General features: G+C 39.6%; 1 protein-coding gene across 6 annotated transcripts in view; it reads right to left on the reverse strand.

Annotated features, from left to right (window-relative positions):
* The window catches only part of Pdzd8 (PDZ domain containing 8), a 46,744-nt gene that overhangs the window by 16,732 nt on the left and 17,098 nt on the right, over positions 1–12,914 (reverse strand). For all 6 annotated transcript variants that reach the window (XR_012453334.1, XM_074111363.1, XM_074111368.1 and 3 more), the window contains 7 exons: positions 9,092–9,274; positions 6,157–6,349; positions 5,266–5,476; positions 4,634–4,799; positions 3,470–3,670; positions 1,311–1,511; positions 304–917 (listed from right to left, as the gene is read on the reverse strand). Coding sequence is in view for 5 of the 6 variants with exons in the window: in XM_074111363.1 (XP_073967464.1) it covers positions 304–917; positions 1,311–1,511; positions 3,470–3,670; positions 4,634–4,799; positions 5,266–5,476; positions 6,157–6,349; positions 9,092–9,274 (1,769 nt within the window). In the remaining variant the exon portion in view is untranslated. The remainder of the gene's footprint in view (positions 1–303; positions 918–1,310; positions 1,512–3,469; positions 3,671–4,633; positions 4,800–5,265; positions 5,477–6,156; positions 6,350–9,091; positions 9,275–12,914) is intronic.

Below are 12,914 nucleotides of genomic sequence, written 5' to 3' on the forward strand. Positions count from 1 at the left end.
AATGTATTAGTTAGTAAACACATTTTGATGCAGTTGGAACAGAAATCGAGCTTCATCAAACATCTTTGTTGACATCGAACGATGGTCCCTTTAAACGACTAAAAGATAGGCGTAACATATAAGAATCTGCGTATGAAACGTTCAATTGACAAAAGCCTCACTCTCAAAATAAAACTGACAAACGTCAAATGTTATTTATTAAATTGGCCCTAATTTAGTTTCACAGTAGACAGTAGAATAGTTTTTAATAACGCTTACTCTAAGGATTAGGTATAATTAAATTGTTTCAAAAAAGGTGCATACCTGAATTTGATATCAACATCGGGCGGTAAGAATTGGTACCTCTTCATGTGATGCGGCACGGTGGAGTCCTGGCATTCTGACAGTAATGCCGCTAGCGGTATATTCAGATACCCTAGCAACACCTCCTCCTTTTCCCCGGCCATCGTCGCCCACACATTCAAATTCAAATACTTATGGTTCTCGTTTAGTTTGAATTCTGTTTCCTCGTCGAACGGTATAATCGGTTTGAGTGGGACGCTCTTCGTCCAGAACATTTGGCAAATTTCTACGTGTTCGGTGAGGCGCGGTCCGCCTGTTTCGAATATCTGGTCTTCGTCGTCACCTTCGGCTTTTTCCGGCTTGCACTCGGAAGAGTCCATGCGTATGATCGGTATATCGTGTTTGATCTTGTTGGCAGCGGAGGCTTGTCTTAGAGGGGTGCTGGCGCCTGAGGCGGGAGGGGTGGAACCGGCGGAGCTGTCCGAAGACTTGTTCTCAACGGAGCAACGGCGCTTGCGGAGGCCGATGTTGGAAGGCGAGGGCGACTCAGATTTTGACAGCTGTCGGTGCGGCTCGGGCTTATGCTTCGCGTCAACGTCAGGAGCTTCAGGTGGTTTTGCGGCTGGCTCCGGTTCCTGGGAGAATAAATATCTATGTAGCAATCCAATAAGTTTAGTTTTTTTTTTCATTTGATTGAAGGCCTGTTGTTTAGTGTAGTCGGTAGACCTCACAACTTTCTCCTTTTTCGGGAGGCATCTCCCACATAGGCACAGTGATATAATGCGTGTCATTGGCACATTTTAGTTGGAAATCTTTGCAATATATCGGTCATTCATCACCGCTTTTTATGTTAAACATAATCGTGTCAAAAAGTGAGACTTATTGGTTTGAGCAAACTCAATAACCCAAAACAGGGCGACCAGCGTCACTCCCTGAAAGTCAGTTCTATATCTACCTACTCCAAAGCGTTACTTTAACATCTTCAAACAGAAGGAAGTCCTGAGACCCCAAATAACATAAAGATCTACCTGTAAGCTGGTCTTAGAGCCGGCCGCACGCATGCCCTGTAGCCTCACCCCTTCCATGACTTCAGAGACTCGGCGGAAGCTGAAGTTGCGTGAGCGACGGCCCTCGGTGGAGTCTTCGCGGCGCACCGACGGCGTGGGGCCGCCGCGTCGCAAACGGATCGTTACGGCGCGACGCTCGATCAGGCGGAGGAGCTTGCCCACCTGAAGGATGCGTGAGGTTAGGTTTGGTCACGTCAAAGAGAGAGGGGTCTCTTGGTACGGGAGCCCCGGCTAAGGCAGGGACAGCCGGCAGATGTCCTGGTAAGTAGTCTTTCTACCAGGGCTTCCGCAAAGTGGTGAGAGGGAATATCGGTAGGTTTTTAGTTGGTTGGTCGGGGACGGTGACTCAACGGGGTCACGCTGTTTTGTCACCAAATTAAGACCAAATTACTTTTAAATATTATTGATTATAAATATGTATCTTAATCTGTAAGGTATTGCATGGGCCAAGTTGTCCGACTCCACTAGGGAAGGAGTTTATGGGAGAGGGGAGTCCCTCATACTCGTAACTTACGCGCCGTCCCCAAGGCGCGGTCGTATGCGTAACGCATTTTCCCATCTCAAAAAGAGAAGATCACGTCACAGGTTAATAACTGAGGTTATATTGAGGTCAGAGACAGTGCTCACTTCACGCATTAGATGTTTTTTTATGTAGCCTGTATTATGTCCCACTGCTGGGATTATTATTCCACTTTTATGAATGACGTACTGATTCCATTCCCTTTGACAGTTTCCACTCGAGAATGTCTATGATCACTCCTAACACTATCAGCGTTGAGCTGGCTGGAAGATGAATATGGCAGGTTTTATACGGGAAAGTCGAATCTGTTACTAACTGTCTTTTAATCTGTGCCAGAGTCTCATAGCGCTAGAGCCGTGGTAAAGCATGCTCTTGAGTACCAAGCACCTACGCGTTAGAAAGGACAAATAGTAAAAGACATATTTACAAAAACATCATGTGTGGGGCCGCTTGGAACGAGAGAAAATTTAATATTTATTGACAACAAGAACTCGTTATTTCTATGTAAGCGAATATATCTGAGATTTAAGGCCCATTGAGGTCCTGGTTGTAGGCCCAGTGTGCCCTTATGGGAAAGACGGTACAATTTGGGATGCTCTTACGTTACTGTTAAAAAAGGCGCCTACTTAAATAATATAGCAATGCATGTTTGTAAGAAGTCAAATACATGTAGTAATAGGTAGGAAATTTCGGCATTTTTAAAATGTTGTCTAATTTAAGAAGTTAGTAATTTTCAGTCTTGTTGACATCGAGATAAAGGTTTTTATTGAGGTTTTTATCTGCATACTTAGAAAGGTAAACGTCCGAGTGCTCGACACGCTAATGTCCAATAGACGACACCCAGATGTCATCTCTATTGATAATGACATAAGATTAAAGATTCCAACAATTGGGACGGTGACGAGCACTCGTGCGTTTACCTTATACGTGTTGTTAAGTCTACGATGCAATACGGTGAAAAAATGTAGACACAAATGTGGATAGGCAATTATATTTCCACCTTTTCATCGTAATATGACAAAAAAAAATAAAACATCTTTTTGCAATTTACTATACAAGCTTTGGGTTTAAGTCTGAGTTTATTACTTATAGTAAATTCTACTACGTAATAGGTATGTATTCCAAAGGAGAAAACTGTGTGTGCGTGACATTTTGACAAGTAACTGCGGTGGATTCTTCTTTGCAATAATGTTTTTCCGAAAGAAAGAAGAAATAAATAAAAAATATATCGAACGGCAAAAAATCTGGCCCTCAAATGTATGGAGTAATAGGAAATTTTGTATGTAGAGTGGGCCAAATTTTGTGACGGTGAGTATACTAAATACTAGTAGGAGTATACTTTCCAAACTTTTACAAACTTTACAAATAAGCTTTTCGGTATTGCGGCAAAAGGAGCAAACTCATTTAAAAAAGTCAATATTATATAAAAAGAGGGCCCTTGCCCACTTACACTTTGACTTTGTAGACTTGTTTGTTTGTTACCTTTTCTTAACCGCTGGACCGATTTAGATGAAATTCGGTATAATTTGAATATATTTTGAATTGCAAAATTTCCGCGGGATAGGGATCTAGTTGCAAAATAAACTTGATTGTGTCTGACCTGCGCGACGCTGCTGACGGGTTTATTATCAACAGCCAACACGACGTCATCGCGTCTCAAGTCAGCACGGTACGCGGGTGACATGGGCACCACCGTGTCGACCAGCACCGCGCCCACGCCCTGGCAGCAGACCAGCCCCAGCGCGCCCGCCACCGCCGGCACCAGCACGTCCATTACCAGCACGCCGCGCCGGAGGGACACCTGGGATGTTTACTTGTTAGTACCAGCGGTACGAGCAAACCAAAGCAAGCGGCCCTTCCAAGGCAGACTATTGACCTGAGGCCTTATTGCCTGTTTCTGACGCTTGCGGTCGTAATCAAATGACAGTTTTTGTATGCGGAATCTGTCATTTGATTCCGATCGCGAGCGTCAGAAACGTTAGGCAATACGGCCTCAGGTCAATTTATGTCGCCTAGAATCGAGCATAAATACGAAGTTTACGAGCGTGAGAAGTGAAAATAGGATTGTACAACCAGAGCATAAAATGAGCCATTTTACCCAAGACGTTCATATAGCCACACGAATCGTCACAGCGAGGGTGGATAGACACGTCGAGGGAAAAATGGGTTTAATGCTCGAGTTTTACACTCTGGTTTTCACTTCGATGGCGAGGAAATGAAAATAGCAACAGTGGAAGCATAAATACCAACTTTACGAGCATGACAAGTGAAAAAGAAATGCTCGTAAAGCTCGTGTTTATGGTGGATCTAGGCGACATAAAATGACTTTTTATGCTCTAGTGCATAAAGTAAAATCTTCGTCTAAGACCAAGGCAATCAGGTGTAAACAGCTACAAACAAAGAAGTTTCTACAAATATGTTTAAATAATGTTTAATTTATATAAAACTAAAAATCAATCAAATAGATCAATAATGTATAATTATAGTAGTAATGCGTGAACAATAAAAGGTACATAGTAAGTGAACAGTTGTTTTTACTGTTACTATTTCATTTCCTCGCCATCGAAGTGAAAAGCAGAGTGCAAAACTCGAGCATTAAATCCATTTTTCCCTCGACGTGTCAATCCACCCTCGCCGTACCGGCTCGGGTGGCTATATGAACGTCTTAGGTAAAATGACTCGTTTTATGCTCTTGTTGTACAATCTACTATTATAGACATCCAAGCGAGTGTATGTAAAGGAGAAGCGAATGTAGGTAACTGACCCAGCCATGGGAATCGACGGCGAGCGCGGCGCGCAAGGTGCCGGGCCCGCCGGGCCACTGCAGCCGCGTGACCTCCACCAGCCGCACCGTGAGCCGCCCGTGCGGCGTCGGCCCGTCCTCCCCCTCCGTGCTACCCGGCTCCGATTTCGGGAAGAACGGCTTGTAACTAAGAACAATGTTTGAGGTTAGGACGAGGAACGGACACCATTCGTTTGTTTTTCAGATGGATTCTTTGTACTTATATTAATAATAAAATAAGTGCTAAGGTTTTGTGTGAGTGTGTGAGTGTGTGTGTGTGTGTGTGTGTGTGTGTGTGTGTGTGTGTGTGTGTGTGTGTGTGTGTGTGTGTATACGAGTATGTATCTTTTGATAGCGTTGATTTAGAAGTTGTTCTTTAAACGTCAAAAAAAAAGTGTCCGTAATGTCAGTAGGAGAAGCGAAAAACAGGCGACATAGAAAAATAAAAACGCACACTTTTTAATCCTGTTATTACCTATTACTTCAGTATATTACTGGCCAGACATAAGTACAGTCAGAGCAAGTTGTAAATCCAGGGGAGAGGCCTATGCCCAGCAGTGGGGCATTAGCACAGGTAAAAAAAAAACTAAGTTCGTGGATAGACCAGAACTCACCGAATTTTATAATTAGGCAGAGTATGTCGCTGTGCTACGGCCCTTCTGATATGTGCTGCGACCAGCGAAGCCAGCCTGGGCTTGAGCTGCCTCCCCTGGAACCTCCCTCGTACGCGGAGCTCAAGCTTCGGTGGTGCCTCGAACGCCAGTGCCCAGTGCGTGTAAGGCGTGCGTCGGAACATCACTCGTATGGTTCCGCTTATGCTCTCGACTGTAAGAAAATGCATTACTTAAACACTGAGAATTGTACAATTTCTTAATTTCTTTTGCCAAGTAATCTTGTTGTAAATTTTTATCACTGCAAAAAGTTGTCTATCTACTCGACAAACTGAGGTTTCAACTCAGCCATGCAGCAGCTTATGTTCTGATTTAAAAATAAGTTTCCTAGTTTTCATATTATATACCTCGTTGAGTTTCTTGCCAGATTATTTTCAACAGAGGTTTTTCCGAACCGGTGGTAGATTTATGACATTCATTCATAAGTGCTTGAAGCCTAAATTGAATAAAGATATTTTGACTTTGACTTTCTGTTAAAATTTACATTTTTAATAAAAGCTTTTCTTGCTGATTGTACTTTTATGTACCATCAGCCAAATATGTGATCTACCCTATGCTAAAGTTGATAATCGTTTGCATGTCATAAAACAATATTGCCAATAGACGAGTCTGTCAACTTGAAAGTTCGACTTAACTGACATATTCATTTGATAGGAACTTGTTTAAAAATTGATAGACCACTTATTTGGCTGATGGTACCTATACCAAATTTCAAGTCAATCCGACCACTGGGAGTGGGTCAAAATGAACATTACGAGATTCGACCCAAGAACAACAAACAGCGCTAATTAAATAAATGTTCGTAACAAATGGATCATCATACTAGTTACGCACCCGTGATGGAGATGTTCGCAATCTTCCCGAGCAGCATGATAGCGTCCACGTCGATCTTGAAATTGCCGTCGTAAGCCAAACTGAAGGACAGGTCGAGGGAGCGCAGCCGCGCCCCGTCCTCTTCCAGTTCCCCGTTGAGCACGCGCAGATTCGTGATGCTGGGGAACTCGGTGCCGACTTCCAGCGAACGGAGCTGCCGACAGACTTTCACATTAACGTAATAAACACTATAGATTCGTTAATCCCGAGAGCGCAATAGGACGACGATAATGATGATGATCCAAGTTAATTGCACAGTTTTAGCGGGATATTTTAAAAAAATAAACAAGAGCGTTTTAGTGATCATTCCATGCTTTGTTTTTTTAGCATTAGAAAGAAGATAAGCGATCTTCACGTATCTTTTTATTGAAGAACACTTTTTAAAAATAAGGCACAGCAAATATGTAAGATTTAGCAATGATCATATAATTTATATGCTTTTGGATAAGTAATAGTTACTGTTTTTTTAAAAACGTTTTTCAATAAAGGCTTGTCAAGATTGTTTACTCTATTTCTAATGCTAAAAACACGAAGTATAGCGAGACCTCTAACGAGTATTCAAGCGAAACGACGCTAAATTGAGTTCGTGGGCTTCGAGCTTTTTTCGAGTATCCGTCCGAAATTATCGTGAACAATAAAATTTTTGACATGGATTTACTAGAGCATTTCCTAGAATGATCGTGTAAATGTTCGTAGCATTGTTTGGCTCTGTTCGATGTACGGTTCGACAAATTTAATAAAACAATATATTTAAAAAATATAAAAGATTTAAAAAATATAAATATAGAAGATTTGAATGGGACTGTTGAACTTTTAGTTAGCTACTAAACCGAGTTCTAGCCCACTAGACTTGTTTCCTTTTTTTTAGTATTTTTAAGGCAGTCGGGTTTTTTATTTTTTAAATTTATTGTTTTATTTTACACTTTTTTGATATTTTTGTGAAAACGGTAGATTAAAACTATTATAACCCATATATATTTAGAGTGGGTTAATTATTAGCTTTCATTTGATACCCTACTTGACAAGTTTTTTTATTTTTTTATTTTACAATTTGGCACCAAAAATCCGCCATTAGATTTTTCAAGAATTTCATGGACCCAGTGTCACTCGCGTCAACAAAACAAATCCAATGACGTATCATTTATCAAAATCGGTTCAGCCGTTGAGTAGTTACGAGAGGACATAGGAATAGACATTCTTACATACATGCATACGAGGAACACACATAACCCTCCTTCTTCGCAGTCGGGTAAAAACTGCGAATGCTCAATGTTCTGTTACAAGTGAATGCTAAACTTTATCAGCATTTTCTAAAACCTCAACCAAGTAAACGGGTAAAAATTCCAGTACTTAACTATTAAAGACATGGAATTCCCACGCCCGAACAATGAAATCGCACGAAGGTCTAATATCGGATTAAGAATCGATTTGTCGAACGAGGTAAACAAATAGTTACGGGGGCGGGCGCGGGTACTCCAACAAGTCTATCAAGTAAGCAAAGCCGTCAGCAAAGGATTTATGATATTGATTTAGGGTACCTTTCGTCACTTATTTCTTACTAACGTTTTCTTTGCAGCCAACATTAAACAAAGAGGTAGGTAAGTTGTAGACGGGTTTTGATGTTGAAGTATGTATGTATAGAATCATTTTTATTTTTGGAGCTAATCAAAATGAAGTAGGTAGGTATACCTACCGTATGCCATTTAATTACACAAATAACATTGCCACTTTTACACCATAAAATTATGAGTAGTTATTAAATATACAAGTTTCCAAATCCTATATCCTACTAATTTTATTAATGAGAAAGTTTGTGAGTATATATGTGTGTGTGTTTGTTACTCCTTCACGCTAAAAAGGCTGAACGGATTAAGATGAAATTTTGTGTACAGACAAATGGCCACCTGGAATAATATATACCTAGGCTAATTTTTATCCCGTTATTCCCAAGGGATCGCGATAAAAACTCGAAATTTCAACCGCCACTCAGCAAAATTCCGGAAATTCGATTCAACTGTTGGTTTTGTAATGGTTTACGCGTACAGATGTGCAAGTTGCAGAAAGTTTTCAAGAAGTTGGGAAAGTTCTCGGAATTTTCTGTTTTTTTTTTTACAAGAAATATAGGAAATTTAATTAAGAAACGGAAAGCTTCAATCCCCGTACAAAATTGTGAGTTTTCCGAAATTTTTCTATATGAGTAATTCCGCAATTTCGAAAAGTTTCCTTTGGCACATCAGTTACGCGTGCAAAGCCGCGGGTAAACACTAATAAAATAACAGTCTCGTAAACGTTACATGTAAATGCGAAAGAACTTGAATAGGGCGAAAACACATTGAACGATTTGTGAATCATATATTAACGTTCAATACTTTTAATGTATGCGGGAGGCGAAAACGCCTTGTGATGTGGAGCATTCCGTGTCAATAACCCCCAATATATTAATATCTTTAGTCACGGAACTGTACAAGAGTATCAAGAATTATTCAAAACAACTTTAATCATCATTCTTTATTTGCCGAGACGACTTTTAAGCACCGACCCGTCATCTTGGTATCATTGATCAATTATTGATGACCAGAGGGCCTACTCCGAAATTTGAAAATCGAAGTTCGTTCGTATCGTACCGTCTCTCTCACTCTCGTATAAATAGTACAAGCATCAGAGGGACGAAACGATACGAAGTTCCATTTTCGAAGAAAAATATCCTACGTCGCATTCCAGAAATCCAGCTATCAGCATACCAAATTTCATCCCAATAAAGTCAGTTTAGATGTAAGAGTAACTAACTAACTAACACAAGCACACGCACGCAAGTTCATCAGTAGTAACAATAATAGGGTTAGCATGCTACATGTTTAAAGGTTTAAATTTCAACGACTTTCTTCCAATTACTCACCGTGAGCGACTCAAAGATCTTGCCCGACGAGGTTTTGGCGAGCAGCTCGGCTAGTTCCGTGGCCATGCGCCGGCGCAGCCAGCGCGTGTCGGCCGTGCTTTGCTGGAATATGAACTGCAGCATCGCGTTTAGGGCGCCCTCTGGCGTGCTGCCTGCGCCACGGGTCAACTCGCTCAGCACCTCCTACGGAACAAAGGCATTTGTCAAAAACATGATCATCATAAGCCGGAAAATGTCCATTGTTGAATAAAGGCCTCCCTTTAGGGCCTACGCTCACTGGCGCGCATGCGCGGAGCGGGTGCAGATGCGGGTACTGGTACAATCCGTCGCACGCGACGCGTGTAGTTAACGCTGCTCATACTGTTTTTGAATAGGCGCCCACTTGCTCTGTACAAACCGTGTCAATTAGCGTAGGCCCTAAAACACCCCAAGGAAACTAGACGGACTGACAGCAGGAGCAACAGCAGGCTTCCTACTAGCCAGGCAGGCCTCCCATAAGTTCCTATTGGGAGGCGTATACCGACGCCTCACCTTCTGGTAGTCAATAACATCCAGTAACATGTACCTTTATCGAGAGAGTAAAGAAAGCGATAATATTTAAACTCCAGTTAGCTTTAACGAGAGCGAAGGAAATCCATAGAAGTTTGCAGCTTTTAGTCAGGGGTGAAAACTCTGATTTTTGATCCGATTTCGGCTGAATTTCAACAAGCATTAAACTACTAAACTCAGTAAAATCATGATTGTTCTTGCTTAAGGTACTTTTTACCAGACTGCAAGGGGCGAGGTATTGTTTTTGTTGACTGTATGTTTAATGGAATCCAATTTAAATGGATGTACTTAATACATTCTAAGTTGAGTTTAAAACATGCGAATGACTGGACCAAAATGTCCATTACTCGTATTTTTTCATGTTCATCATAATTGTCAGAACAAATATAGTATAAATTAAAATATTGGGCGAAACAAAAACCAGCAACGAACTCGAAACTACCGGTTTAGCGATTACCTAGATTTAAATAAACTGTAATAACTTTTTATCTTCTTTACGCAATATTTATTCATAACCAACTCCATATCTTCTAATTTTTACTTAATTAAAGACTCATGATTCAAGTTGGGTAAACAAATATCATTGACTATTTATTATACATTATGTTTCGTTAATCTAAATAATCTATGAATAGAAATTACTTAACTGTGAAAAACGAGACTTCAATTCAGTATTTTAAGCCATTATTATGCATAAAATATGTATGTGAGTACGTTTTACTTAATTAATGATCACCGTTTATTCAATAATTCGCTCGGCTGCATTTTAATTGCTCTGACCGCATAAAACATTAAGCGGGGAAACCGTGTATTTCGTACATTACACGTACGAACATTAGGCCCAAATTGAAATGGTCACCCTAGCGGGAATAAACCATTTAAATACTGAATCACACGTCGTTAATCCAAATTGACCCCCACTTATTAACAGTGTCCATGCACGTTTTCATTAGGTATCCAGTTGCATGTTAAATATAACGTTATCGTCTATTGAGTAACATTTTTTTACAAACCAGTACAAACATTTGTTCGTTATATAATAGCAAGCAATAAGTATTATTTTAATCCATAAAATGGGTTGCCATTGAAGTAGATAACATATACTTTCACCAATGCAACTCGTAAATATGCGGGAATAAAAAATGCTGCATTGAAGTCTCATCTGTTTTAATAAGCACAACTTCTGCTGTGCTGATTTGAATAAAGAAACAAAAGATAGCCTTAAATTTAGTGCGGATCCGCGTCCGAAGCATACCAGGGATTAAATTAAAAAAGAATTAAAAAAATCTTTCACTGATTATACCTTAATCTCAACAATGTGTTCATTAGGTGACGTCGTAGAAACTCAATTCTCATCGGATTGCCTATTTTTAGGGTTCCGGAGCCAAAATGGCAAAAACGGAACCCTTATAGTTTCGCCATGTATGTCTGTCTGTCTGTCTCTCTCTGTGTAGGTCGTATAAAACCATTAGGGGGTTGCTAAGACGATTTTTCGATTTAGATGTGTTTGCGAAATATTCAACTTTAAAGTGCAAATTTTCATTAAAATCGAGCGTCCCCCCCCCCTCTAAAATCTAAACCGGTGGGTGGCAAAATTTGAAAAAATTCAGGATGGTAGTGTAAACTTTCAAGGAAAACTATAACGGCTAAGTTTGCTTGAGAATTATTAGTAGTTTAAGGGGCTGTTTCACCATCCATTGATTAGTATTAACTGACGGTTACATGTGATGCCGTCCCTATTTGTTTTGTTCGAATAGACGGAGACGGCATCACATTTAACCGTCAGTTAACACTAATCAATGGATGGTGAAACAGCCCCTAAGAGTAAATAGCAGCCTAAGGTAAAAAAAATATACATAAACAATGGAAGATTCCGTATAAAATACTATATAAGTTTTTAATATTACTTAATTTTTTCGTAATGGCTACGGAACCCTATTTCGGGCGTTTCCAACACGCTCTTGGCCGGTTTTTTTACTAGACACCAGTGATGACAAGTCTGGAAAAGCTTAAATTGTGTACGCTAACTGAGAGGTGTTGGATCCAAAAACATATCGGACTTACGAGTACTTACTTATACGTATCTCTCACTCACCGAGTTGCCTAACAAAGAGTTTATACTAGTAGTGTATATCTTAAGATAATATTGAGCGTAGTCCAGACTCCAGGATCAATATAGAAGAGTATATAGGACTGAGATCCAACATATTTTTATCCTGAAAATATATTCGCTCTGCATTGCAAGCAACAAACAAATCTAATGAGCGGAGCGGGACGTAAACAGGTTACCTATCTAATTCAGGTGGATAAGCAATTTAGATATATATATGCCGTAGGTACATATCTTCGAGATCAAAACAAGTTCTTCAAAAGAGAACTATTTTTTATCCTTCGATGTACAGCGATTTGTTGATTTTATATTCCAATAGAGCTCGTTGTACAGTGAGTCAAACGGTGTATGTAAGAACACAAATAATCATAACTTGCGTCGTATTCAATTATTGATACGTGAACATCACAACTGATTTGATGGAAAGAGGAAAATTGATTGACTTCGAACCGCTTGATAACGTTCTATAAGTAAAGGATGTAACATGACACAGTATAATAGGTATGTGTTTATTTGACGTCATATGAATATGATTTACCCAAGGCGGAAATCAGAAATCATCTCAATGGAAACACCATTTGAAAATGGTGAAAAATTGTGCGCTGAATTTTAAATACGTTTAGATGTAGAGTAGAAAATTGCAGCTCTAATTAGTTTTGAAAACTAGGCCCTTCTGGCGATCTTTGAGATCAAACTTGTGAAAATACCATTTGATAAAATTATGTAAATGCATGTATTAGCTCCAAACTAATCGGGCAAATAAAAAATTTCGTCTGGTATAGTTGTGATAATTTTGTCATATTTACTAGTCCTACTTAATACTTACTAAGTACACCTATTGTCCTACCACATAATTGTGGTATATATTTATTATAATCACATCTTAGGAAGCTTTACAACTTAATGAGTAAAAGTCGATCAAGGTTTAATATTTGTCGCATATCAGTACGGGACTCTATACTGACCGATTTACACATTTTTAAGTTGTGAATTTTGAGACTACTCATATTATTTAATTAGAACCATGTTTTTTACTTTTTAACACAAACTAAAAGTATAAGTTTATTTCCACTATTTAAAAAAAAATATTTCAGCAGCATTATTGCATCAACATGCAAAATATATATTTACCACTTTCGAATGGTATTTTCGAGAAATGTGATT

The sequence above is a fragment of the Choristoneura fumiferana genome, chromosome Z (genome assembly GCF_025370935.1).
Source record: "Choristoneura fumiferana chromosome Z, NRCan_CFum_1, whole genome shotgun sequence".
Taxonomy (NCBI): Eukaryota; Metazoa; Arthropoda; class Insecta; order Lepidoptera; family Tortricidae; genus Choristoneura; species Choristoneura fumiferana.